Below are 24,019 nucleotides of genomic sequence, written 5' to 3' on the forward strand. Positions count from 1 at the left end.
TTTAACTTCCTAAATGCATATCATATTCCCTGTCATATGCATCATACGAAATTTATAGATTATACCTTGGAAAACGAAGGCAATATATAGTGAATTCACACTGGAATCTTGCTGGAATCTTACTGAAGGTATAGAGTATACTAAGAAAGAGATATGGCGAGTCACTCGAACACAACAGACTACTTTTCAATGGAAGGTTAGTTATATTTACCGAAGTTTGTAAACCCACGATTACCGAAGGAGAGTTGTGAGTTCATTGTTTGCTGTCATAATTTTGATGTTTATTCAGATACATTTCTAATTTAATTGAAATTTCTCTTAAGAGAGGCGCAACTAGAATTAAAGATGATAACGTTCAGGAGCCCCGCGCAAAAAAAACAAAACCTCAACGTACACGAATTTATAGACGAAAGGTTAAATGTAAAGATTGTGGTGCAGAAATGAATGCTGATAATTTTTTGAAGCACAGTTCAAATAAACACAATGGTATGGCAAAATCCCAAGATGTTGTAGAAGCATCACAAACAACGCTTCATTTTTCTAAGGTTAGTAAAATGTCACTTACTTATATATGTACATAGTAAATAAAATGAAAGTTTTTAGCATCTCTTAGAAAATTGCTGGTTAGTTCTGTATAAGTGCCGTTCAATTTATGTGAAATAATTGATAATTCGTGTTGCACAAAACTTTGTTATTCTGCTCTGTTGCAGCAGCAACTATCTGTTATTGTGAAGGACACTCATACCATAAAGTTTTAATGTATTCTTATTTATTTTAGATCCTTCCAACTGCCCTGTTACATGTGATAGCAGTGATGAAATGCATGAAGGAGAAGTCAAAAGTGTAAAACAAAAATTCTGCAATGATACTGATATATCACAAAAGGTTACATTAAGAAACTCTCATGATTTGTAAAACTGTAATAGCACATTTGCACATATAAACCAACCATCCTGTGTTTCAGGCAATGTATCGTTTTCTAACGTTAAATACTGTTTGTTAAAAATGCTACCTTGCAGGAAAACCTTGAAGTGGCATTAGAAGTACACAATGTATGCGAGGAAATATTTGAAATAGATAACAAGATAAATGAAGTTGATTCAGAGAAAGAGGAAATTATGGATGTGGTTTGTAATATCTGAGTATGACGTTGAAATAATTAAATTAATTTGTTAAAATGTTATTTCTAAAGTAATTATATTTTGGTCTTTTCTAGGTTGATGATGAAGAATCTGTTAACGAACAAGAAGAGGGAGAGAAATCTCACCTGTCATGGGAAACTTGTGTAGCTGAATTAAACATATTGGCTGAAAATGTTAACCACTGCAAAAAAACTGTCACTGAAACGTTGTCCTCAGAAATAGTGTTTACTCAAGAAATTGTAATGCATGTCCTTGAATACGTAAAGAAGATTAGTAACATGGCCATACGTTTACAAAGCAATTGTGAGGATATTCTCCAAGCTATTTGCACTGAGAAATCTCAAATTGGTGTTTTGGAAGAAGAAAATGATCTTGGGCTGCTGCTTGATCCCGCCGACCGTCCAAAACTGTTAACTGATCTTCAGAAGAAAAAAATAATTGAGAATGGCTCATACCAACCAAAGCTCAATCGTTACCCTGAGAACAGTAACATTGCGCAACACAAATAACGTATGTTTTCATCAATTTGGTACAAAGAATATCCCCATTTAGAGTACAGTATAAAGGCGGACTATGCATCCTGTTTTGTTTGTGCTCTTTTTCCGAATGGACCAGGAAGAAAGAAAGCGTCAGATGCCTGGGTTACTGGAGTTCGATCATGGGATAAGATGAGAAGCGTGGGTAAAGATAAAAAAGGAAAGATGCAACAGCATTTCTCTTCCGAATCCCACAAAATTGCTTTGAGTGATTTGGCACACTTTGCCTGCAATATGAAAAACGTCGATGTAATGTTGGAAAAGAAGTTAAGAGAAGTAAGAATACAAGAAGAAGAAAACAATTTGCGAAACCAAGAAGCCATAAAGATCCTTTTAGACATCGCAAGAACATTGGCACGACAACAGCTAGCTTTCAGAGGGCATGATGAAAAGCACGAGGGAAACTTTATCCAAATATCAAATCTTGTTGCCAGGCATAACCCTAGACTTCAGTCATGGCTGTCAGACAAGAACATGAAACCTTATTCAGTAAAATACCTATCACCTATTTCACAAAATGAGTTTATTAGCCTTTTGACTGAAGATGTAAGGAATCGCATCGTAAAAGATATCGTTTCATCTGAAATATACTCAGTCATGGCCGACACGTCTCCTGACACTTCAAATACGGACCGCCTCGTAGTGGCAGTGCGCTACGTTGACGAAAACAACGTGCCAAACGAGAGAATACTGAAGATGAAAGAAACAAGGAATAAAACAGGTGAAGGCCAAGCAAAAGAGATTCTTGATTCCCTTAAATCACGATTACCTATTTGTCGCGATGGGTTAGTGTATCAGTCTTACGACTACACAGCTTCAATGTCTGGGACTTTTAATGGAGTTCAACAACATTTGCAGGAAATGGTTGGACGCAACATTCCATACATCCTATGTTAAGGCCATAGGTATGTGTCAAATGCACAGTATTAAACATTGCTGTACCAATTACTTAGGCATTAACTATATCTTTTTAAGTATTTTTAAGACTAGTCTCTGCGTTAAATAATTTTTCAATTTTATGTTTTTAGATCAAACACTTTCAATGAGCATTGCTCAAAGGCCTCTACATTTGTTGAGATGTATAGCTTGCTTTAAGATCTGTATGTTTTTTTCTGCAGAAGTTGAAAGCGAGATTCCATGTTGCAAGAACATATGGAAAAAATTGAAAACGCTCTTAAATTGCGCAATCTCTAAAAGACAAGATGGGAGTATAGAAATGAATCAATTGAAGCAGTATGGATATCTTTTGAAGCCATACAAAATGCCTAACGGACATAGCAAAAATGGACAACAACTCATTAACCAGAACCAAAGCAATCTCGCTCTGTAAGAAAATGGTCAAATTTGAGTTTGATTTTGCAGTTATGTTTATGAGGCTTATCATGAGAAAGACCAAGATCCTGACAGTACAGATGTAGAAGCCAGAGCTTAATATCCTTGATGGTCTTCAACTGATTGATGAAATTGCTAGATCACTGGAAAGAATACGGAACACTGAATCGAATTGAATGACCAAATAGATGCGAGTGTTGAGTTTGCGAAGACTCTAGGCTCCGATCCCGAGGAAGAGTTTGCTAGAAAGAGTAATAAAAGATCAAGTAGACGTTTGGATAACAACCCTGAGACTTTGGCAATTATGTCACTAAAAACTAACTATCGAAAATGCATGATTGAGGTCCTCGATTCCCTCATCAGAGAATATAGAGATAACATAAAAAGTTGTTTGCAAAAAATAAAACCCTTAGCTGTTATCATTCAGCCTCCACTGACTAAACCAAATTTTGAACAAGTTGAAAAGGTCACCGAACTTTTTCCTCCATCAATAAGCGTAGATTGTATGTCACTGTATGCAGAACTTGAGATTTTTGTTAACTTTGTAAATGAGACAGAGAAAGAATGTAAGACAGTCCACGACGCCGGAAACACTGCTTTCAAAAATAAAGAAATTTTCCCAAATGTTTATAAATGTTACAAACTTCTGTTTACTGCTCCAGTAAGTGTGGCTGATATTGAAAGATCATTCAGCAAAATGAAAATTGTCAAGAACTATTTGCGCTCAACAATGAAAGGTGAAAGGCTGGAAGAACTCATTGTCCTCTCAACCGAGAAGGATTTGACTGATACAATTCATCTGGATGTAGTACTAAAATCTTGGGCAGCCAGAAAAAACCGTAAACTCAGAATAAAATTTAAGTAAAAAGCAACATCTCAAGAGTACGTTGAGATGATTCTCACTTAAGACTCTTGATATGAGAACAAATATACATTGTTTTACTGTGATGTCCGAAACGGTTAAGGTTTATGTTTCAAAAACAGTTTTTGTAATAATGTATGTGTTAGAAACCTAATCTTCAATAATGTTTACTAATAAACAATGTATGCAATAATAGAAATGATTATAATTTGCTAGCCATAATGATTTAAGGGGTTTTTGTGGGCAACGCTCTTTTGCAGGGCAAATTTTCTCCACACACCCCCATTACTTCAAGTCTAGTTACGCCCCTGGACAAGGATTATACTATTTTTATTTTGGTCGAAAGTCTTGGAGCAAATCTACAGCCTTTTAAAGACTACTTCCGCTTTTGTCTCTTTACCTAAATTAATTGCGCGATGTTTGCAATGGAAATGTTGACATTTAAAAAGGCCTAATTTTCAAGAAGTAAACACGCTGGAAAATACTTGTGTTTGGCAGACCTCTCAAGTCTCACGATTTTGTCGTGAGACTCACTATTTTCAGTTCAATCTCACGGTCTCACGACAAGACAGAAAAATCTCACGATAAATAGTGGCGCAAGCTGACAGAACAAATTTTTGTTGTATTATTTCATTTTGGCGTTTCTTGCGCCAATTCTGTGCTAATCCGTAGTTAAATTTTATTAATTACCCAGCTATTTAGTTCATGACGGACTTTCGACTATGGCCATATATAGAGTACTTGTTCCAAATTGGAGTCATCATTACCAGTCTCTCACATTTTATCACGTTTTTAAATAAGTTGCGATGAACCTAATGAATATATATCCGACGATCAAGAGAGGTTCAGTTTCAAACACAAAAGGAAGACAGAGGTGCAGCGAATATAAAACCAAGTTCAACACAGGAGACAAGACTTTATATCATAACTTGTGCAAAATTCTCAAAGACAAGAAACCAATTTGAACTAAATAGAAATGCAAAACATTTATCAAATGCTGTGCAAAAGAGCACTGCACGTGTTAGGGATTTTTGCATACTGTCCTCCGGCTGAAAAACTCCGGCTTTGATGAAAAGCCACGGATCCAGTTAAATAAGCTTGCCAAAGTAGAAAGAAGGGGTTTGGTATAAAGACGAAGCAGAAGACTACAGAGCACTTTCAATAATGTGAAAATAATGATCATGTACATTACCATAGAACAATTTATTTTATTTATGCATGCGAAGTTTTTTTTCATTACCTGCAATACTAGCGGAGTATTTTACATGATATCTTGTCTTGATTATTTATAAGGTTTTTTGCTATGTATTTATTCAGGGCGGACCTAGGGTATATCAAATCAGTCACGCGACATATTTTTATAGTTCAAAATTATCAAATTTAATGATTGCAATTTTGATCATTAAATTTTCGTTCTGTAATCGTTTGGATTTCATCGTCCAAATTCTGTTTTATATGAAAACTTATACAAATACCACCTCAGTAAACAGATCAGTAGAGAAACATATCTAGAACTGTATTAACTGGCTGGCTGATAAACGGATGGCTCGACTGGTTGACCGATAACGGAGTTGAAGAACGCTTATTTGCCATTCCATTGGTCAATAGCCAGATCAGTGGACGACGGAATAAGCGGGTGACGGACCGATAAGGAGTGCAATTGCTATCGTAATTGGTTCGTTTAAATTTTGTCTTACTGTGATTGGTTTGACGATTTCAACTGATATGACAACTGAACTAACATAGTCAAGCTCACTGTCTGAAATGAATGCTTGATCGTTTCATAGTAATTTCTTAAGCACGATAGAAATTAACCTACAATCAGATGGAATTTATGGAAATCTTTACAAATTCATATATTGACATAAATGCTGCTGTCCAAACTGTGAATTTTTTTCAAGAGGGTGAAAATTTATGGATAAATTGTAAATGCCGCAAAGACGATCTCAAGAGCGACATTTCAGACATTGATGTTCAAAAGAAAGCCAACATTGTTTTGAGTTTTATCTGCAGTAATTTGCATCCCGAATCGTAAGTAAAGGACGTGAAGTATGCATGAATGTAATATATCAAAGTCAATTTATGCGAGTGTGTGATGATTGTCAATATGGCGTACAAAGTAAATGGTTTGAACTCGAGTATTGAAAGATGTTTGTAATGATGATCGTCCAGGTTAACTTGAGAAGAAATTGTTTTGTTAGAAGTTGATTGACGTTGATTGTTAGCGGTAGTCATCTTCAGAGTCAAAATTTTGAGTCTGAAGATGACTACCGCTAAGTTGTCGAAACGTCAGTCAACAATAACAAAACAGTCTCAGGACTTTATTAACCTGGATGATCATCATTTAAAAATATGGCGTATGGTAAGCAGATTGATGCTTCTGAAAATTTTGTTGCCGAAGGACTTTAGCTATGATTTCCTTTGTGCGTGGGGAATCGTGGCCGTTATATGGCAGCGAAATCATACATTCCTGCAAATATATTTCAATGGACAAAAATCTGTATTACTATTATTTACTTTATCACAAACAAATGTTTGGGGCTTTTCAGTTTATGATCATTGATCATTCAATTATTGGACAGTTATACTACACATTGTTGAAGATTTGTGAAAACTAACATTGATTACATGAGAGCTGTTTACTATAACCTGTGATTTTGAGTCTTTTTGATCCATGAGGCTTTTTATTTTGACAATTTGACTGGAATGGTATTAAACCTGAGTATTTCACATACATGAAATGTTGTCCCATGTCACATATTGTCCCCTTTTCTAACTGAACACCTCATGTAGAGATGTCAAGGTGTGCTGATCTACGGCTCATACCAGATTGTTTGCCATAAATTCCAAAGGGCTATTGATGTATGAAAAGTATTTTCTATAAAGTAAAAATGTCTTCCTATGTATGCAGATAAACCTTGAAATTTGGCAAAACAGCAAAGTATTTTCATGATCACTAGGTAATTTTTCTGATGATCATTAAAATTTCTAAACTAAATTATTTCAGATTTACATTTAAATGAGCTTTGATCAAATGAAAGATATTTATCATAACCAGTAAGCATGACACATGAACCAATTTTAACATTCATGTAATTATATAGTTAAAGACATGTTGGTTACATTCTGTTTGTATTTGCAAATACAATTCTACTAGTCATTGCTATTTAGCACACCTTGCATAAACTTGCAGAAGATAATAGTCTAGTGAAATGCCTAATAAACATTAATGGCATTAAGCTGTCATTAATTGCAAATTTTCACTCTGATAATTTTTGCTCAATCTTTGGCAGAAAAAAATTTTGAGTTTTTTTCTCAAAAGGTGAATTTGCTGGCACTGTATGTGGAGATGGGTAAGGGTTACAATAAACTTGCATGGTTTGAAGTCTATGAACTGTCACTTGTGGTACCAAATTTCTAACTTAACTCATTACATAGAGGTTTGAATGGGGGTCTCTAGGGGGTCTATGCCTGACAACTTGGTAGAAATTTTTAAAGACTATATCTGTTTTGAATAGCAATATTGTAAAATAAATTTTCCTAGACATGCTAATGAGCCATATATTTGGCATGATAATGAACCTAAATATTTGGCAAAACATTCAAGTATTGTTCACTTATGTTTTTTTGAAAAAAATGTAAGCAAAATGTGTTGTTTTTACGCAAAAACAATGCCCACAAAATACATTTTGTATTGCTTTAAAACGCTGAAAATGGCATTTTCAAGGCTCTGAAATTCAAAATTTTACAGGGGAGAATGCTTCAGACCCCCATGTGCGGAGCGCCCCCGACGTTTTATGACTGATGTTTGAAAAATCTTAGATCCGCTCCTGTATTTATTTACGAATTGAAATTTAAGTTTTTGAAATTGATTTTAAAGCTGTATGTAAACGATAGTGAATTTTACCATTTAATCAAAGTGAAGTTTGTACAAAACAGTATTATTTCATTACCAACGAGTTACGTATCACCCATTTTAGAACACAAATTTCTTCGACTTAAAAATAAAAAACGAAAATGTTATTTACCGTTTAGGTCGCTTTAAACTTTAAAAATATTTTCACTCGGCTTCAAAAGCATCCATTGCCTTTCAGCCTCGAGGCGCTTTTGAGACCTCTTGAAAACATTTGTTTCGTACGGACCTCACAGCCGGTAAATAACTTCTATTTAATTTTTAAAAATCATTACGTCTATTTATTATATGGCTATCGTCACTTCCGGCTAAATGGCGCAGTTTGATTGGATCAGAAACACTTTTAACGGTCCATTATTTTCCCGTAACAAACTTCGTAATGCAAACATCAAAATGCACAATAAACGAAACAAAAAAGCATTTACGAATATGATTCGAAGGAAGAACTCTTGGAAAACAGTTTAACTATCCAGACGATACAATTTGAAACGATTTTTCATGGAGAAAAGCTAGAAAAGTGAAAGCCAACCGGTAAAAAACAGAAAGGACGAGAAAGAAAGCAAACTTTTTTCAGGTCAAATAATGCCATGTATATAATAAACCTCGCCCTACGGTCTTGGTCTGTACAAGAAAACTGCGGTCCGATATATCTCCGTAAAGACCTTGAGCTCGTTTATTAAGGACTTAATATTTCACATTTGACTGTATTCAAAGTAGTTGAAGCGATCAAAAAAAAATATTGCATTCTCACGATAATTTTGTGCGTTTTGTCTTTTTAAAACTAGTGTTCCACCTGCTTCAACAGGTAAAATAAGACAATTGCAATACGATGTTAGCGCCATTTAAACAACGTGCATGTCGCTGTCATTATGTGTTGTTTATCATTTTAAGGCATCAGAATGTTGTTGAACGACTATTAATGTCCTCGAAGACACGATGAAGCTTCTCAGGAATTATTGGGTAGTTGCCTGTCTATTTCTTGTCGTTTCCACAAATTGTTCAGGTAAAATTTGATAAAAGTTGATTCGCTTTCCAGTTAATCATAACATTACGCTTACATTAATTTTAAGTTATTGTCTTATTTCACTGTAGATTTTGTAATCTAAATTTACCTGTTTGTTATTGTCTCACCGTATTTGACTGATCAACAATTCCCATGAAAATATTGCATGTTAGTTTTCTATTACATCAGGGGTGTGCAACCTTTTTCACTGGAGGGCCATTTTCAATCATTTGAACAACAGGAGGGCCAGTCACCATAAAAATGTCTAAATTTATTAAATTATAATATAAAATAAATTATAAATTGCAAAATTACAACATTTGTCTGAATTAATAATTAATAGGATACCTGATACTGTTTAATAATCAATGGTATACTTGATACTGTTTGTATTTGCACATTTTATCAATGTCTGCTCTCACTGATGTACTGACAACTCGAAGCTGACTGGTCAGGTGTTTATTTGTGAGCTGACTTGTTTATTCTCTGCAAGCTCATCGATCCTGCGAGATACAGTAAATCGAGAGAGACTAGTTTGCTGTAATAAACACTTCTTTTCGGGACATACAAAATCAGCAAACATATCCAAGCAACTTTTTACAAATTCTCCGCCACTGAAAGATTTCCCATTTTCTGCCAGTGATTCACAGATTTTAAAGCTAAGCTTTGTTATAAGTTCAGAGTCTTTCTTATAACCAGTTAATACTGCTTGTTGCTTTGTAAGTGACTTGATCATCTCTTCTAACTTGTTTTCACGATCTTGACCTTGTACTGCATCATATATTTTTGCATGTGTTGTTGTATAATGTCGTTTAATGTTATATTCCTTCATAATAGCTATTGTAGTTTGGCAGATTACACATACAGCTCCCTGGTTGTTCTGAACAACGAAATATTTGTTGCTCCAATCCTTGTTGAATATTCTTTTCTCATCATCAATTTTCCGTTTTTTACTAGCAGACATGTTTACCTGCAGAAAATTTTAAAAACTTAATTTAGAAATTTTATCATTAGGCACTATAAAAGTATATTAGTTAGTTAATGGTAGTTAGCTAATCTGAGGCCACTGCAAGGCTGAACAAATACAGCTACCAGCGGTAGCCATTGTTTGACGAGCGCTGCTGGTATTATGGCCTTGTGTAATATTACTTTTTATTGCACAACGCATTCGTTAATTTTACATTTAAAACAATTGAAAATATGAAAATTTAGTAAGTAAAAGTTACTGAGACCTCACCTGTAATTCTCAATAGTATATATAACTTGAAAAAGAAGATTTTTAAATAATTGAAGACAAAGAATCTTAAATGACCCACGCTACTCGGAAGATAACTAAACGTCCTTGAACTGTTGTGTTTTATTCGGCTATGCCACTATGTTAGGCCCGGTTCAAACGTCGCATTTTACATGCGCCGAATCAAATGCGAGAATTATGTGCATGTAAAATGCGACGTTTGAATCAATTAAATTCGACGGATTTTAATTTAATGCGACTTTAGTCGCATATTCGACTGAGTTAGTCGAATATTCGACGGAAATTCGATGTTGATTCAAACGTCGCATTTTACATGAGCCGAATTTAATGCATAATTTATTTTAAGATATTTCTAAGCAAAAACAATTATTTCCATGCTAAATGCCATGCGCAAAGTTGTAAAAACATGGCGGCGGCGAGTGATGGTAATGGCCCTTGTATTTCGTGCACAAGTTTAACAAAATACACTTGTTTGAAGTGCAAAAAATTTATATGTACAAGGAAAGTTTCTCGAGATACACGAAATGTTTTTTTGAATCAGAATAAATACTCCAAACTTTCTTCCACCAGCCGGAATTTCTATCTTGTCTTCGACATGATCGATAAGGAGGGCTACGTATGAAGGCATTTTTTTGACCAATTAACGGTAGAAAAACATGGGAAATTTGCAGAAGTTGCCGTCTCGTTTCTAATAGTTTATTTACTGTAACATGCATCAATATTTGTCTTTTCCTATTAACACGAATCATGTTCGAAATGCATAAACTCAACATTTTCCTGTTCGCCATTTTAGGAAATTAGTACAAGAAAATGAATAAACTATGAAAAAGTGGAAGCATAACTATAATAAATGCGACTATTAAATTCGACGTCTGAATCAAACTACGCATAAAACTATTTTAGTCGACTAAAACTCAGATTTGATTCGGCGCATGTAAAATGCGACGTTTGAACCGGGCCTTAAGAACAGTATTTTTGCGCAGTTTCGTAAAGTTCATGGTAAAAAAGATAATTGTCCTGGCATCACTAAGGGCCACAACAACTGCCCTTGGGGGCCGCATTGTCGCCCGCGGGCCGTGGGTTGCACATGCCTGTATTACATGACATGATTCATGCTTAGTGTTTACTTGACGGCAGAAACAGGGGCGGATCTAGAGTATGTCATATCCGTCGCGCGACTGATGTTTGAAATTCAAAAATTACCTATTCATATTAATTAAAAGTTCAAATTAAATGAAGATATGATATAACATTCCTTGATATAATTAAAAATTCATTAATTATTCTTACTTTATTATTGCATTTACTTCGTGATAAAAATCCAGCTTTATTTATTATTGAAAACTAATGACTAATCCAATGAATATCTCGTTGGTAACCAGATCAGTTGAATTTTAATTGACCTGGAATAACCGACTGATAAGCGGGGTGGCTTGACTGGTTCGAGTGATAAAGGAGTCTATGAACGCCAAAAACGCTTATTTTATTGGTCAATGGCCAGATCAGTGGACAGTCTGGAATCGTCTCACCCGATAAGAGGGGTGGCTGGACGTATAAGGGAGTCCAATTGCTATCTTACAATTGGTTCATTAGAATTTTTGTTTTATTGTGATTGGTTTGACCGATTTCGACTGATAGCCAACTGAACTAACATAGTCCAGCTCACTGTCTGAATTGAATGTTTGATCGTTTCATAGTAATTTTATAAGCATGATAGAAACTAAACTACAATCAGATGGAATTTATGGAAATCTTTACAAATTCATATATTGACATGAATGCTGCTGTCCAACCTGTGAATTTTTTCAAGAGGGTGAAAAATTTATGGACAAATTGTAAATGTTGGCAAAGACAATCTCGCGAGCGACATTTCAGTCATTGATGTTCAAAAGTAAGCCAACATTGTTTTGAGTTTTATCAGCAGAAATTTACATCGAAAATCTTAAGTAAAGGACAAGTGAAGTGTATGCGTGAATGTACTATATCAAAGTCAATTTATGCGAGTGTGTGATGTGATTTATGTCAATATGGCGTAATGTAAGCCGATTCATGCTTCTAAAATTGTTGTTGCCGAAGGACTTTTAGCTATGATTTCTTTAGTGGTTGGGGAATCGTGGCCGTTATATGGCAACGAAATCCTACATTCCTGCAAATATATTTCAATCGACAAAAAATCTGTAGCCATAAGCAGGGGCGGAACCAACTTCTGTGCTGACCGTTGCCTGTGCGGTAGCAAGCGCCTTCGGCGCGAGCCAACGCTAGGGGGCTCTGGAGGCATGCTCCCCCAGAAAAGTTTGAAATCTAGACTCTCAGTAAAGCGAATTCCGGCATTTTTAATGTAGAATATAACAATATTTTAGTTATAATCTCATCTAAAAAATTCTAATATCTTAATTTTTTTAATTCTGTTCGGATAGAAGAATAAAAATTTTACTTACCTTTTGGTGTCTGATGTAAAATCAACGCAGTTTCTGTACCTTTCTGTACCAGTATTGTTGCCGCAGGAGTGAGAGAAAGATGAAGAATGTTATTTTTGCAGTGAATAACCAAAAGACAGTTTACTAAAAAATAATTCCCCATCTTTGTTGCCCAATCAAATGGTCTTTTCGATAAGCAGTAAGGATGCCTTTTGGAACAGCCATAAATTTGGCAAGACTAATAAAAGCAATGTTCAAAGGTGGTCTTCTTCCAACAACAGCAAAGATGTTTATCCAACAATCGTATAGATTGCAAGATTAATAAAAGCAATGTTCAAAGGTGATCTTCTTCGAACAGCGACAAAGATGTTTATCCAACAACCTTAAAGATGACAAGATCAATAATAGCAATGTTCAAAGGTGATCTTCTTCCAACAGCAGCAAAGATGTTTATCCAACAATGGTAAAGATAGCAAAATTAATAAAAGCAATGTTCAAAGGTGGTCCACTTCCAACAGCGGCAAATATGTTTATCCAACAATCGTAAGGTTGGCAAGATTAATAAAAGCAATGTTCAAAGCTGGTAGCAAGCCACACGAGTTGTACGTATATCTTTATTGAAAAAGCATCGCGGAGTCGTCATTAGAATAAAACAAACATCGCCTGTTCGCTGTAGACCATCATGAACCATTTACGATGAAGTATTAAGGTATAAAAATTCGGAAAATGTTAACTGTTGTAGACTACGTTGGAACAGTAATGAAAATGTTGAGGTACAATAGGAAGAAAGTGTTCAATGTGGACTATCTTGGAAGAGAAAAGTATTTACTAGAAAATTTTCACAGTAGGCATCCTGTCAACTGCAACGCAAAGTTATCATCTGTTTTACGTTGGAACAATCAGTAGCTTCGTCTGCCAAAATAGCAAAAAATTTCGCATCTTTAATCTCTTCGACAATTTTTTCAGTTATTAACTCGCCACATATATTTATTATTTCGTTTTGTATAGTTTTTGATCTATAGGTTTGGTTTGAAGAGCAATTTTCAAAAGCACATCCATTAAGTTACCACATCGAGCGCCATACTTTAATATTTCAATAAAGTTTCCAGGGTTAGCAGGATCTTCTCCATCAAGGTAATAGTGAGCATCATTGCGATGACCTCTTAACGCTAGATTTTGGTGTACACACGTAATGATGCAATCGACAATTGGGCGAAGTCGTGCACAATTTTCTTAATAAGTTCTTTCGGAGAATTGCAGTTGAATGAACATTGGATTTTTCGCCATGTTGAGATAACTTCAGAAGGGTTGATGCACTTGGAGGAAGAGCACTTACCACCAAACGTTTGAGCTTACTTGCATTATGCGTGCTTTCACCGCCAAACAGTACACAAGTGACGCAAAAATCATCGTTTTCCACAGCAGAGTAAGCCAACCATGGAAATCGAGATAACCATGCAAACTACAAACGTCTTCCAGTACTTTCGTGAGGGGGGGAAAGAGTGATCAGAGCCAGGTTTCCAATGATTGCATAGAATTTCGTACTTTTGCATCAGAAAGATTGGAAACCGGATTTATGTAGTTGTAAATATCATCAGCCCGTGAATTAGTGTAAGTTGAAGTAGGACCGCTGTTGGAAGTTACGGATGAAATTCCTTCACATGTAATAGTGCTAGGATGTTTGACTTGATTGTCTTCAGCTTCTTTTGTTTGGCATATTCGTTTCACTAGAAGAGTATCTAAGCTACTTTGCTTTCGTTTGCAACTTCCGTCTGTTTTTTGGTGGATGTAGCTTCTTTTGAAGAGGACGGAGCAGAAAAACTTTAGAGCCAAGGAACTTTATGATATATTGGCATAGCTGACTTTAATAAGGTTGGAAAGTGTGTTTTAAAATAATGGTCTCGGGCTAAAGTGCTTCAATTAGTTTGCACAAAGTAACAAATGATTCTTGGTGGATGGGATTGTTTGATCCACCAAATAAGAATGTGGAATCGAGCACAACGAAAGATATGGACATAGTCAATTGCACTCCCATCAACAAAATCTCTTGGATGTATTGTACAATTAAACATTTTAGCCAACGAATCCCACTTTCCTTTCAATATATTATTTATTGATCACGGATTGCCAAACCACACATGGCATGTAATTAAACTGCCACCGCATTTATTACCAGGTTAGAACTGCATCTGGCAAAGGCATTATTAATTGAAGTGATCGCACCATTTCACTGGGTTAGAATAGTATTTTGCATTCTGCTCACATAGAGAGAATTCACTGACCAATCAACATGCATTCAGGACATTCCTGGCGAAAATTAGTTATATGAACCTGTTACCCAAGTTATACCTGGTAACAAACTGCTGACTGACTCACATTAGAATAAATGAACCTATATAAAGATTGGACGTTTTTATTTTGTCTTTGTGTTAATTTGGTAACATCATGATAAAGTCAAAGTCACAGGCAGGTAGTCTAAGATTTGGAACTAGTCTAGGCATGTTGAACAGGATTCAGGCGACTTATTGATTCCATCTACTATAGCATCAATATTCTATATAACCCGCAAAGAAAGTGACAGTTATTCAAAATGATATGTTAGTTTCTTTAACCAGGGATAACATAAATGCCAGGAATACAAGGATAATACATTATTGATTGGTTTAAATTTTCAAAAGGACTAGCTTTGACTAATATTGAAGTAAAACATTTTTTAACAGTAACAATTAAATATTTAGGCCCACATTAGACAGACAGAGTATGCAAAATAATGACAGCTTTAGACATATATTTTACATGATACACTAAATATGAATAGCTGAAAATTAACGGATTGATCATATATTTCAGGCCAAGATGTCAAACGTAAATAAAAATATAAATTAATACCCCAATACATGTAAATTCTTACCTAACAGGGACATTGGGTCCTGATCTTTCAATTTGGCTTTCAGGGAACTGCAGTTTTGAAATGAACAAGTTCGTAGCATAATATCAGTAGAATTTATACGACGAAGCCTTTCCTCGTTGATTATTTTACCACAATGTTGTCTCAAGTTAGACAATTCACCAGAAATAATTTCGCAAGCGTTCTCTTGCTGAAAGATTTGGACGAGCTTTTCAAGAATATCTATCTTTTTAGAAGTTTCCATTGATCCCAATTGTTGAGTAGGACTAGAAGTAGCGTTCTTTGAAGTCGACAAGTATCGAGCTATTGCATATGACTTGTATTTATTGTGCAATCAAAATACTTTCATCGTGGGTCACCGTGGCGCGCATGACCAAAACGTTCCCTGTGATTGGCTTGCAACCATTGAGTTCTATAAGACCTGGAGGGGAAACGTCAACAAAATTACTTTAAATTATCAGCGCGCGGCCGCGTGGTCAAAAACATGGCGGATTTTGGTTGTCAAAGTCAGCGGAAAGACGCGGGCTCATAAAATGAAATTTTTTTCGCCCACCCGGATTTGACAACCACAATTGCGATTATATAAAATATCAATGCCAAGCACAAAAACATTTAGAAATTTTATCTTTAAAACATGCTGCAAACTTGATTGGTATACGGATGCTAAATTAATGGCCAGAAAAGGAAACATTTCATGACACCGGTAAGCAACGTAAGATTGTTTACCATTTGAAGTGTTCAGTGTTTTGTTTTAAGTCAATACTTGAAGTGTGATGGTACATATTTTGTGAATGTTTTTACTCCTAAGTTATAATTTAAGTTATCTTTATCCATTCTTATTTGTTCTTTACTTAATCGCTTGCTAGACGAGGCAAAGCAACCAGTTCTTATCGAGATATGCATATCTTAAAACTCCTTGTTTCAACTGAGTTGAAATGGAGGATTTTTTCATGATATTTTTCTGAAAATATGAAGCAAATATTAAGGACAGAGCTGTATTGAAATCAAATGCAGTGCAAGATTAATTAATGAGCTCTTTGGTACATGTCGTACAATAAAAAATACCTGTATTAAACAGCTAGCCTGGACAATTTGACAGATTATGGACAATCATGATGATGGTGTGTAAAGGTTTGCTTTATGCTAAAAGTTTTATAAATGCCATCTGGTGTTTCTGTAAATGAACTGTTTGTTGTAGTAAACAGGTTAGTACATGAAAATCAAGATAAAAATCAAAATAATGTGCCAAATTATGCTCCTACCTTGAAATATTTGCTCAAGAAAAGCTTATCATGACATGCATGAAACATTAAATACAGTACTGCATCATCTGACAAAGTCCATATGTTTTCAATTCCAGGTGATTAAAATTCACATAAGATGCATTGGTTGCAATGAAGTTGAATGTGGAAGAAGCAAAATTGATGACAAAGAACTTTTTATGTCTTTTGAAGAATTACGATATCATTTAAAAGAATAAGAGTAGCAATCTAGTAAAAGAAGCCACATCTGCCTTCAACATGAGACTTTTCCAATTATGTATAGTTACTTTGTACAAAATACTATTTTAGATAAACTTGATTTTTAAGTCATTTACTGATATTTTTACCAAAAGACAAAAGAAAAATTCAAAGGCATAATGTAAAATTCAAAATTTATCAAGTTGTTTGAACCTAGAAAAAATTAGTATAGGTAACTGTAATTTGTAAGGACACAAGAGAAAAGTAGTGCAAGAAGGTTAGCATTTTTGAGAATTAATAAGTTCTTGACATACATTACACAAGGCCATAATATTATAAATAATGTCTGTATAATAACAATTATACAACATGCTAAGTATCTTCACCTACATTATAATTATTTAAACAGGTTTGCCTTCATGCAGCAATAAGAAAAGTGTTATGTCAGAGAAACCAATGCACTTTAATTTAAGAAATCCTATTTTCAATGGGAAATTAATGTAGTTCTGTTCAGTAGTAGATCCATGGTTGTCAATGACAATTCAGTTTCTAACATCTTGGCTCAAAACAGAACCAGCAACATGACTATAGAATTTCTGAATTTCGTTCTTTTGCTCTCCTAGTTCAAGATATTTTCTTCATAAGTTCTCAGTAGATTTATCAGAATATCATAATAACTTATAAGACACCCAGAATCAATCCTACCAAAAAAAAAAAACTCAAAAAAAAATACATACCTACTTATAACATATTTCCAGTCGACTTAAGTCGTAGGGGTAAGCTAACTTTTTCTAACCCATCTATTCAAGAAAGACAGTTGCACGAAGCTGTTAAAAAATAGTCAAAAACACAAGTATTGCGCATGGGATTATGCATTTAAGCTTAACAACACATTGACAGTGTAAAGAATGCCGTTTGATATTTATTTCTAACATAGCTAAAGCATTACTTGACAAAATATACGTTATTTTACAGTAGATCTACCTCATTTAAATGTGTGTCTATTTCACAAAAACCTGAACCATTATTTTCAATATTTTATGCTTACGGATCGTGGTTGTTTTCGCTGGTTGTCATTGATATAAGCAGTAATAGAATTCCGGATTCGGGAGGGAGCGAATGTTAAAAATTTTTCTCAAAGTGGAAGTTTTGACAACCAAAATCCGCCATTACCGCCATGTTTTTGACCACGGGGTCCAGGCCCCTTTGCCCCTCCAGTTATTATAGAGCTCAATGCTTGCAACGCTGCACCGTGGCTAAAGTTACTATATTTAGCAACTATTGTGAAATTTTTTGAACGCTGACCGTGGCATTTCATTCTGAGATTGCAGGTTCGAATTTACGAACATATTCCACATGTTCCGAGCATATTCATGGCATATTCGGCAAGATTCGAGACGCTTTCGGTGATTTTACTGTTCAGAGTTTAACTGGATGATAATACTATTTTAACAAGACGTTTAATTTGAAGTTTTTGTTCTGTTAACACAAATTTTTGACAAAAAATTACAAAATTAATTAAATTTATGCTTTTGATCGAATTTTGCTGTATTTGAGCAAAATTTTTAATCACGAAAAAGTCAACCCTGGAAAAACGTAAGTGGCAGAATTCTGACCGTGGCTCAAGCCACTTTCGCCATGGCCTAGATCCGCCCCTGATAAGGCGCCATACTATTATTTACTTCATCATAAACAAATGTTTGGGGCTTTTCAGTTTATGATCATTGATCATTAAATCATTGGACAGTTATACTACATATTGTTTAAGATTTGAGAAAACTAACATTGATTACGTGAGAAGCTGTTTACTATAACCTGTGATTTTGAGTCTTCTGATCCATGAAGCTTTTTATTTTGACAATTTGACTTGAATGGTATTAAACCTGGGTATTGCACATGCATGAAATGTTGTCCCATGTCACATATTGTCCCCTTTTCTAACTGAACACCTCATGTAGAGATGTAAAGGTTTGTTAATCTGCTCAATTTTTGGCAGAAAAAAATTTTGAGTTTTTTCAAAAGGTGAATTGCTGGCACTGTATGTGGAGATGGGTAAAGGGTTACAATAAACTTGCATGGTTTGAAGTCTATGAACTTTCCCTTGTGGTACCAAATTTCTAACTTAACTCATTACATAGAGGTTTGAATGGGGGTCTCTAGGGGGGTCTATGCCTGACAACTTGGTAGAAATTTTTAAAGACCATATCTGTTTTTGAATAGCATTATTGTAAAATAAATTTAACGTTCCTAGACATGCTAATGAGCCATATATTTGGCATGATAATGAGCCTAAATATTTGGGAAAACATTCAAGTATTGTTCAATTATGTTTTTTCGAAAAAACGTAAGCAAAATGTGTTGTTTTTACGCAAAAACAATGCTCACAAAATACATTTTGTGTTGCTCTAAAACGCTGAAAATGGCATTTTCAAGGCTCTGAAATTCAAAATTTCTCAGGGGAGAATGCCTCAGATCCCCCCCAGGTGCGGAGCGTTTTATGACTGATGTTTGAAAGGTCCTAGATCCGCCCCTGGGCAGAAAGACTGCTTGTTATGTGGCTACAAGTACAAAACTATGAACTATCTAAAACCAAAACCAGAAAATAAAAATGGTATTAACGTTCGGAATAATATGTCAGAGCCGACATCCAGGAAACGAGCACATGCTTATCGATATCGTATAATTTGCTCCATTTGTCGAAATGAAATTATGGCCAAATACCAAGAAACTCATGCAAAAACCGATTGGGATTAAATGCAAGTGCTGACGGACGGACATAAAATGTGGATTGCGGACAAAAGAATAAAATGCGGATTTCTCATAAAAAGAATAGAATTCGGATTGCTCGTTTCAAACGTGGTTTTCAAGCTTCGTGTTGTGTGGACTTATCATCTTTTTAATAACGTGTAGTGAAGTCTTTGATTAAATGCGTGTGAAATGCGCGAGTAAGTTATTGAGGTCGAGGTAATATACTTTTCATCATTCGTGTAACAAGTATCAAAATAAGTTCTATTTATATGCGATACGTGTTCTAATTTAACATATAGGCTTTATAATTTCATGTCTATGGGAACAACAATGCTCTCCCAACGAACAAAATCGTTTGAATTTTATTATTGGTCATTAGTTTATTATGCTTCCTTTATGAGAGAAGTATATTTTGTACACGACATTTTTGTTTAGTTTGTGAACATGTAACTGTTGAATTTATTTTAGCGGTACACCGTACTCCACTAAAATATCCAAACTTGATCTACTACTTTTACTTCGACGCATTGAATCAACATTACAGCCTCTGTTACCTATTTATAGTCTGCAAACTGGATAGATTATAACTTACACTTTCTCACGACTGGAAAGTTTCTTTCCTTGATGAACTGAGTGTTTAATTTCCCAATGCAAGAGAATTTTTACCATAACAATACTCTTCAAACTAATTTGAATGAAGTATTTAATATAAATTTTATCAAATACGTGGAACAAAAAATGCCTTATCCAAAATCATAAACTTTCACAACTCTAAAAATGTCCATACGATAAAGTGAAAAGTGAAAAATGTCCATACGCAAAGTGAAAAGCACAAATTGCAAAGAATAAAATGAATTTGTTTTTTTACAAAATATGATATATTTACAATAACGGAAAACTACTAGGAACTACTTGAAAAATATTGTCAAGATTACACATAAGTACTCTCGAAAATAGTCATTAAATTACATACACTCGAATTCTAATCTCATCCAAGTCACATGTTTTTATGTCCATATGAAGACCGTGTTAGGATTATTATTACATAAACTCGAATTTGTGATTTACTCAGTAATGACAGGAAGAAATTGAGAGTTTTTACTTGACATTTGATCATCGTTTAGCAATATAAAGCACGTATTAATAAATTTAATCAACTATATATCCCATGTGTTAAAAGGTTGGTGGCATTCGCTAACAATAACTATGCTTCTCTTAATTGCGTTGAATCCTTAGCTATCACTACATCAACATACGTGGCTTTCATGTCAGATATATCAATCTTACGGCGTCCTTAATGAAAAAGTATGACAAATGTTATCTTGACGGATGCAAACTTTATATTGCTAATCTATGATCAAATGTCAGGTAAAAGTAATGCTAAAACATACGCTCTCAAATTCTTTCTGTCAGTAGTAAATCACAAACTTGAGTGTATGTATTATTAACCCTAACACGATCTTGATATGCACATAAAAAACATGTGACTTGGACGAAATTTGAACTCGAGTGTATGTAATTTAATGACTATTTTCGAGAGTTACTTATGTTTAATTGCATTCTTTGTAATTTGTGCTTTTCACTTTACTTTTCTCGATTGCCGTATGGAAACTTTTAGAGTTGTGAAATAGAGTTTATGATTTTTGATAATACATTTTTGTTCTACGTATTTGCTTTAAATACTTCATTCGAATTAGTTTGAAGAGTATTGTTATTGTAAAAATTCCCATGCATTGGGAAATTAAACACTCAGTTCATCAATCAAAGGACTTTCCAGTCGTGAGAAAGCGTAAGTTATAATCTATCCAGTTTGCAGACTATAAATAGGTAACAGAGGCTGTAATGTTAATTCAATGCGTCGAAGTAAAAATAGTAGATCAAGTTTGTATATTTATTTTAGCTGTACGGTGTACAGCTAAAATAAATTCGACAGTTAGATTCTGAAATCTTCACAAATTAAAGAAAAATGTCGTGTATAAAATACTTCTCTCATAGAGGAAGCATAATAAACTAATGATCAATAATAAAATTCAAAAGATTTTGTTCGTTTGAGAGCATTGTTGTTCCATAGACTTGAAATTATAAAGCCTATATGTATAAATTATAACACATGTATCGAACATAAATAGAACTTATTTTTATACTTGTTACACGAATGATGAAAAGTATATTACCTCGACCTCAATAACTTACTCGCGCATTTCACACGCATTTAATCAAAGACTTCACTACACGTTGTTAAAAAGATGATAAGTCCACACAACACGACGTTTGAAAACGACGGTTGAAACGGGCAATCCGAATTTTATTCTTTTTATGAGAAATCCGCATTTTATTCTTTTCGTCCGTAATCCGCATTTTATTCTTTTTGTCCGTCCGTCCATCCTCATTCGCATCTGAAAAATGATGCGACCAATGCTCAGTCAACATCAAAATTGGCAATTAACTGTGTGAGTAGCGTGCAAAAAGACAAAGTCAAGAAGCTGTGAATAGAGATACTCCTGATGATGTGGGTGACATAATCAATTGCCAGCCTGTTTGTCATTCATCACAAAATGATTTAGTCAATTCATTTGAAACGATAAGTGAGTCTGAAATAAATATTGATAATGAGTTTCTTCAGCATTAAAAATTTTATAACAAACAAGTCAAAATCTTTATATTTGTTGTGAGAATTAAAGTTAAACAGCACTTCTCGCCGAACTTCCTAAAAATGAGGGTCCATTGTTATATCTTCTTTTCGTTGTATGATCACATTCACATATCCGCACAATTTTTCTACCGATATACGATTTACAAAAATATATCAAATAAATATTCTACTGTTACTTCTTCAGATGATGTTCAGACTTTTGTAGACAAGGGTAGTGAGCATGCCAATACGAATTGTGCGACAGAAAATGAAGCAAAGGCTTGATGTGCACAGCTAGAGAGACCGCAGCAGACTCTCCTAAAGAGTTATGATCCACAGAAACTGCGAAATGAATCATTTACCCGAGATTTTAACTCTGACTGCTATAGACGACACCCGTGGCTGTCTTATGATATTGAAGGTAGGGAAGCTTTCTGTTTTCGTTTGGCAGAAATACTTAACGGGGAAAGAATTGTTGTTATTTGACAACTGGAAAAAGCCCGAACGCTTAATAAGGCACCATAAAAGCAAAAACCATCTTAGAGCCATGGAGATGTGGATGTTCAGTAGAGCCAATAAGTGACGACAATCTTCACTTTTATGCAAGCTATATGAATCCCACAAACAATCTACTAACGAAAATAGGCAGTATCTTAAAGCAATCGTCGAGGGCTTAATGTATACGGCCACACAAAATATTGCACAACGCGGACACGAGAACAACAAACTGCATTGGATAGAAGTTATGATGTAAATCGTGGATACTTTTTGGAGCCTCTTAATTTTAGGTGCAAAAATATACCTTGGTTAAATTCAAAGCTAAATCAGCAGCTAAAGAAACATGCACAATGGACATCCCCCGTCATTCAAAATGAGTTGTTTCAAATCATTGCTGACCTCATTCGAGAACTCATTATTACTAATGTTCGAGCCAGCGAATGGTATGTCATTATTCTCGACGAGACTTCAGACATGTTTGTAGATGTAGATCGTCCAGGTTAGTACAGCCCCGAGAAGGAGCGCTCCTGCTGCTGTTGACTGACGCTTCGACAACCTTAGCGGTAGTCATCTTCAGTGTCTTTCTTTTTTTTACCTTTCTTTTCTTTCTTTTTTACCTTGGCGGTAGTCATCTTTTTTTTTTTTTTGACTCTGAAGATGACTACCGCTAAGGTTGTCGAAGCGTCAGTCAACAGCAGCAAGTGCGGTCCTTCTAGGAGCTGTACTAACCTGGACGATCTACATCTACAAACATATAACGATACTCCCGGGCTAAAACCATTTACTTTATTGAGACTTCAGACATCAACAAGACAGAGCAAGTGTCACTTTTCCTAAGTTTTTGTATAAATGGAAGAAAGAAAGAAGCATTTTTTGGCTTCTATGCTACCGAATCTACTACAGGCAAGGTTCTTTTAACACTTGTGAAAAGTGCTATTACACATTTCAATTTAGATTTAAAGAATTTGTTTGCAAGGCATTTGATGGAGCCACAAATATGAACGGTATTTACAACGGCTTTCGTCCAGAATGAAAGAATGTTCTCCTTATGTCATCTACGTTTATTGCTATGGACACCTTCTAACCTTGCTCTACAGGATACCGTGAAAGAAATTGGGCAATTGCTTAATTACTCTTAATTACGCTATGGATAACATCCAAGCTCTCTGTAGGATTCTGGAAGCCAGCCCCAAGCGCCATGCCCTTTTTAGTAACATTTAATCAGTAAATGAAGGCTATAAACATACGCTTAACTCAATAAATGTAACCCGGTGGTAATGTTGATGGGAAGCAGTGAAAACAGTTTATGGCCA

General features: G+C 34.9%; 3 protein-coding genes across 8 annotated transcripts in view; 2 read left to right on the forward strand and 1 right to left on the reverse strand.

The window, feature by feature from the left end:
• Positions 1 to 1,654: 1,654 nt before the first annotated feature.
• LOC124458356 lies at positions 1,655 to 2,575 on the forward strand. The gene has a single exon (XM_047008386.1). It carries the CDS (start codon positions 1,655 to 1,657, stop codon positions 2,573 to 2,575), a length of 921 nt encoding a protein of 306 aa, XP_046864342.1.
• Positions 2,576 to 8,432: 5,857 nt separating this feature from the next.
• Positions 8,433 to 15,437, reverse strand: LOC124457491 (EPM2A-interacting protein 1-like). Of its 3 annotated transcripts, none has more exons than XR_006952628.1 (3): positions 15,372 to 15,437; positions 9,137 to 9,758; positions 8,433 to 9,053 (listed from the first exon to the last, which is right to left on the reverse strand). XR_006952628.1 is itself a non-coding variant. In XM_047007731.1 (2 exons), exon 2 carries the CDS (start codon positions 9,750 to 9,752, stop codon positions 9,240 to 9,242), a length of 513 nt encoding a protein of 170 aa, XP_046863687.1. In that variant the 5' UTR covers positions 9,753 to 9,758; positions 12,482 to 12,750; the 3' UTR covers positions 9,013 to 9,239. The 3 variants fall into 3 exon arrangements, 1 of the variants encoding a protein (XP_046863687.1); XR_006952627.1 differs by lacking the exon at positions 15,372 to 15,437 and adding an exon at positions 12,482 to 12,750; XM_047007731.1 differs by lacking the exon at positions 15,372 to 15,437 and adding an exon at positions 12,482 to 12,750 and having other exon boundaries at positions 9,013 to 9,758.
• LOC124457489 (lipoxygenase homology domain-containing protein 1-like) overlaps positions 8,643 to 24,019 on the forward strand; it is a 33,399-nt gene continuing 18,022 nt past the window's right edge. For 3 of the 4 annotated variants that reach the window (XM_047007724.1, XM_047007728.1, XM_047007725.1), the window contains exon 1: positions 8,646 to 8,788. Coding sequence is in view for 1 of the 4 variants with exons in the window: in XM_047007730.1 (XP_046863686.1) it covers positions 8,722 to 8,788 (67 nt within the window). In the remaining 3 variants the exon portion in view is untranslated. Of the gene's footprint in view, positions 8,789 to 24,019 lie in introns of all 4 variants that reach the window. The other variant, XM_047007730.1, reaches the window with a different exon arrangement.

This window comes from Xenia sp. Carnegie-2017, unplaced genomic scaffold, assembly GCF_021976095.1.
Source record: "Xenia sp. Carnegie-2017 unplaced genomic scaffold, XeniaSp_v1 HiC_scaffold_6, whole genome shotgun sequence".
Classification (NCBI taxonomy): domain Eukaryota; kingdom Metazoa; phylum Cnidaria; class Anthozoa; order Malacalcyonacea; family Xeniidae; genus Xenia; species Xenia sp. Carnegie-2017.

Excerpts from the sequence above, each read along its gene's own strand:
- LOC124457491 (XM_047007731.1), bottom strand. The coding sequence starts at position 9,752 with ATGTCTGCTAGTAAAAAACGGAAAATTGATGATGAGAAAAGAATATTC.
- LOC124458356 (XM_047008386.1), top strand. The coding sequence starts at position 1,655 with ATGTTTTCATCAATTTGGTACAAAGAATATCCCCATTTAGAGTACAGT.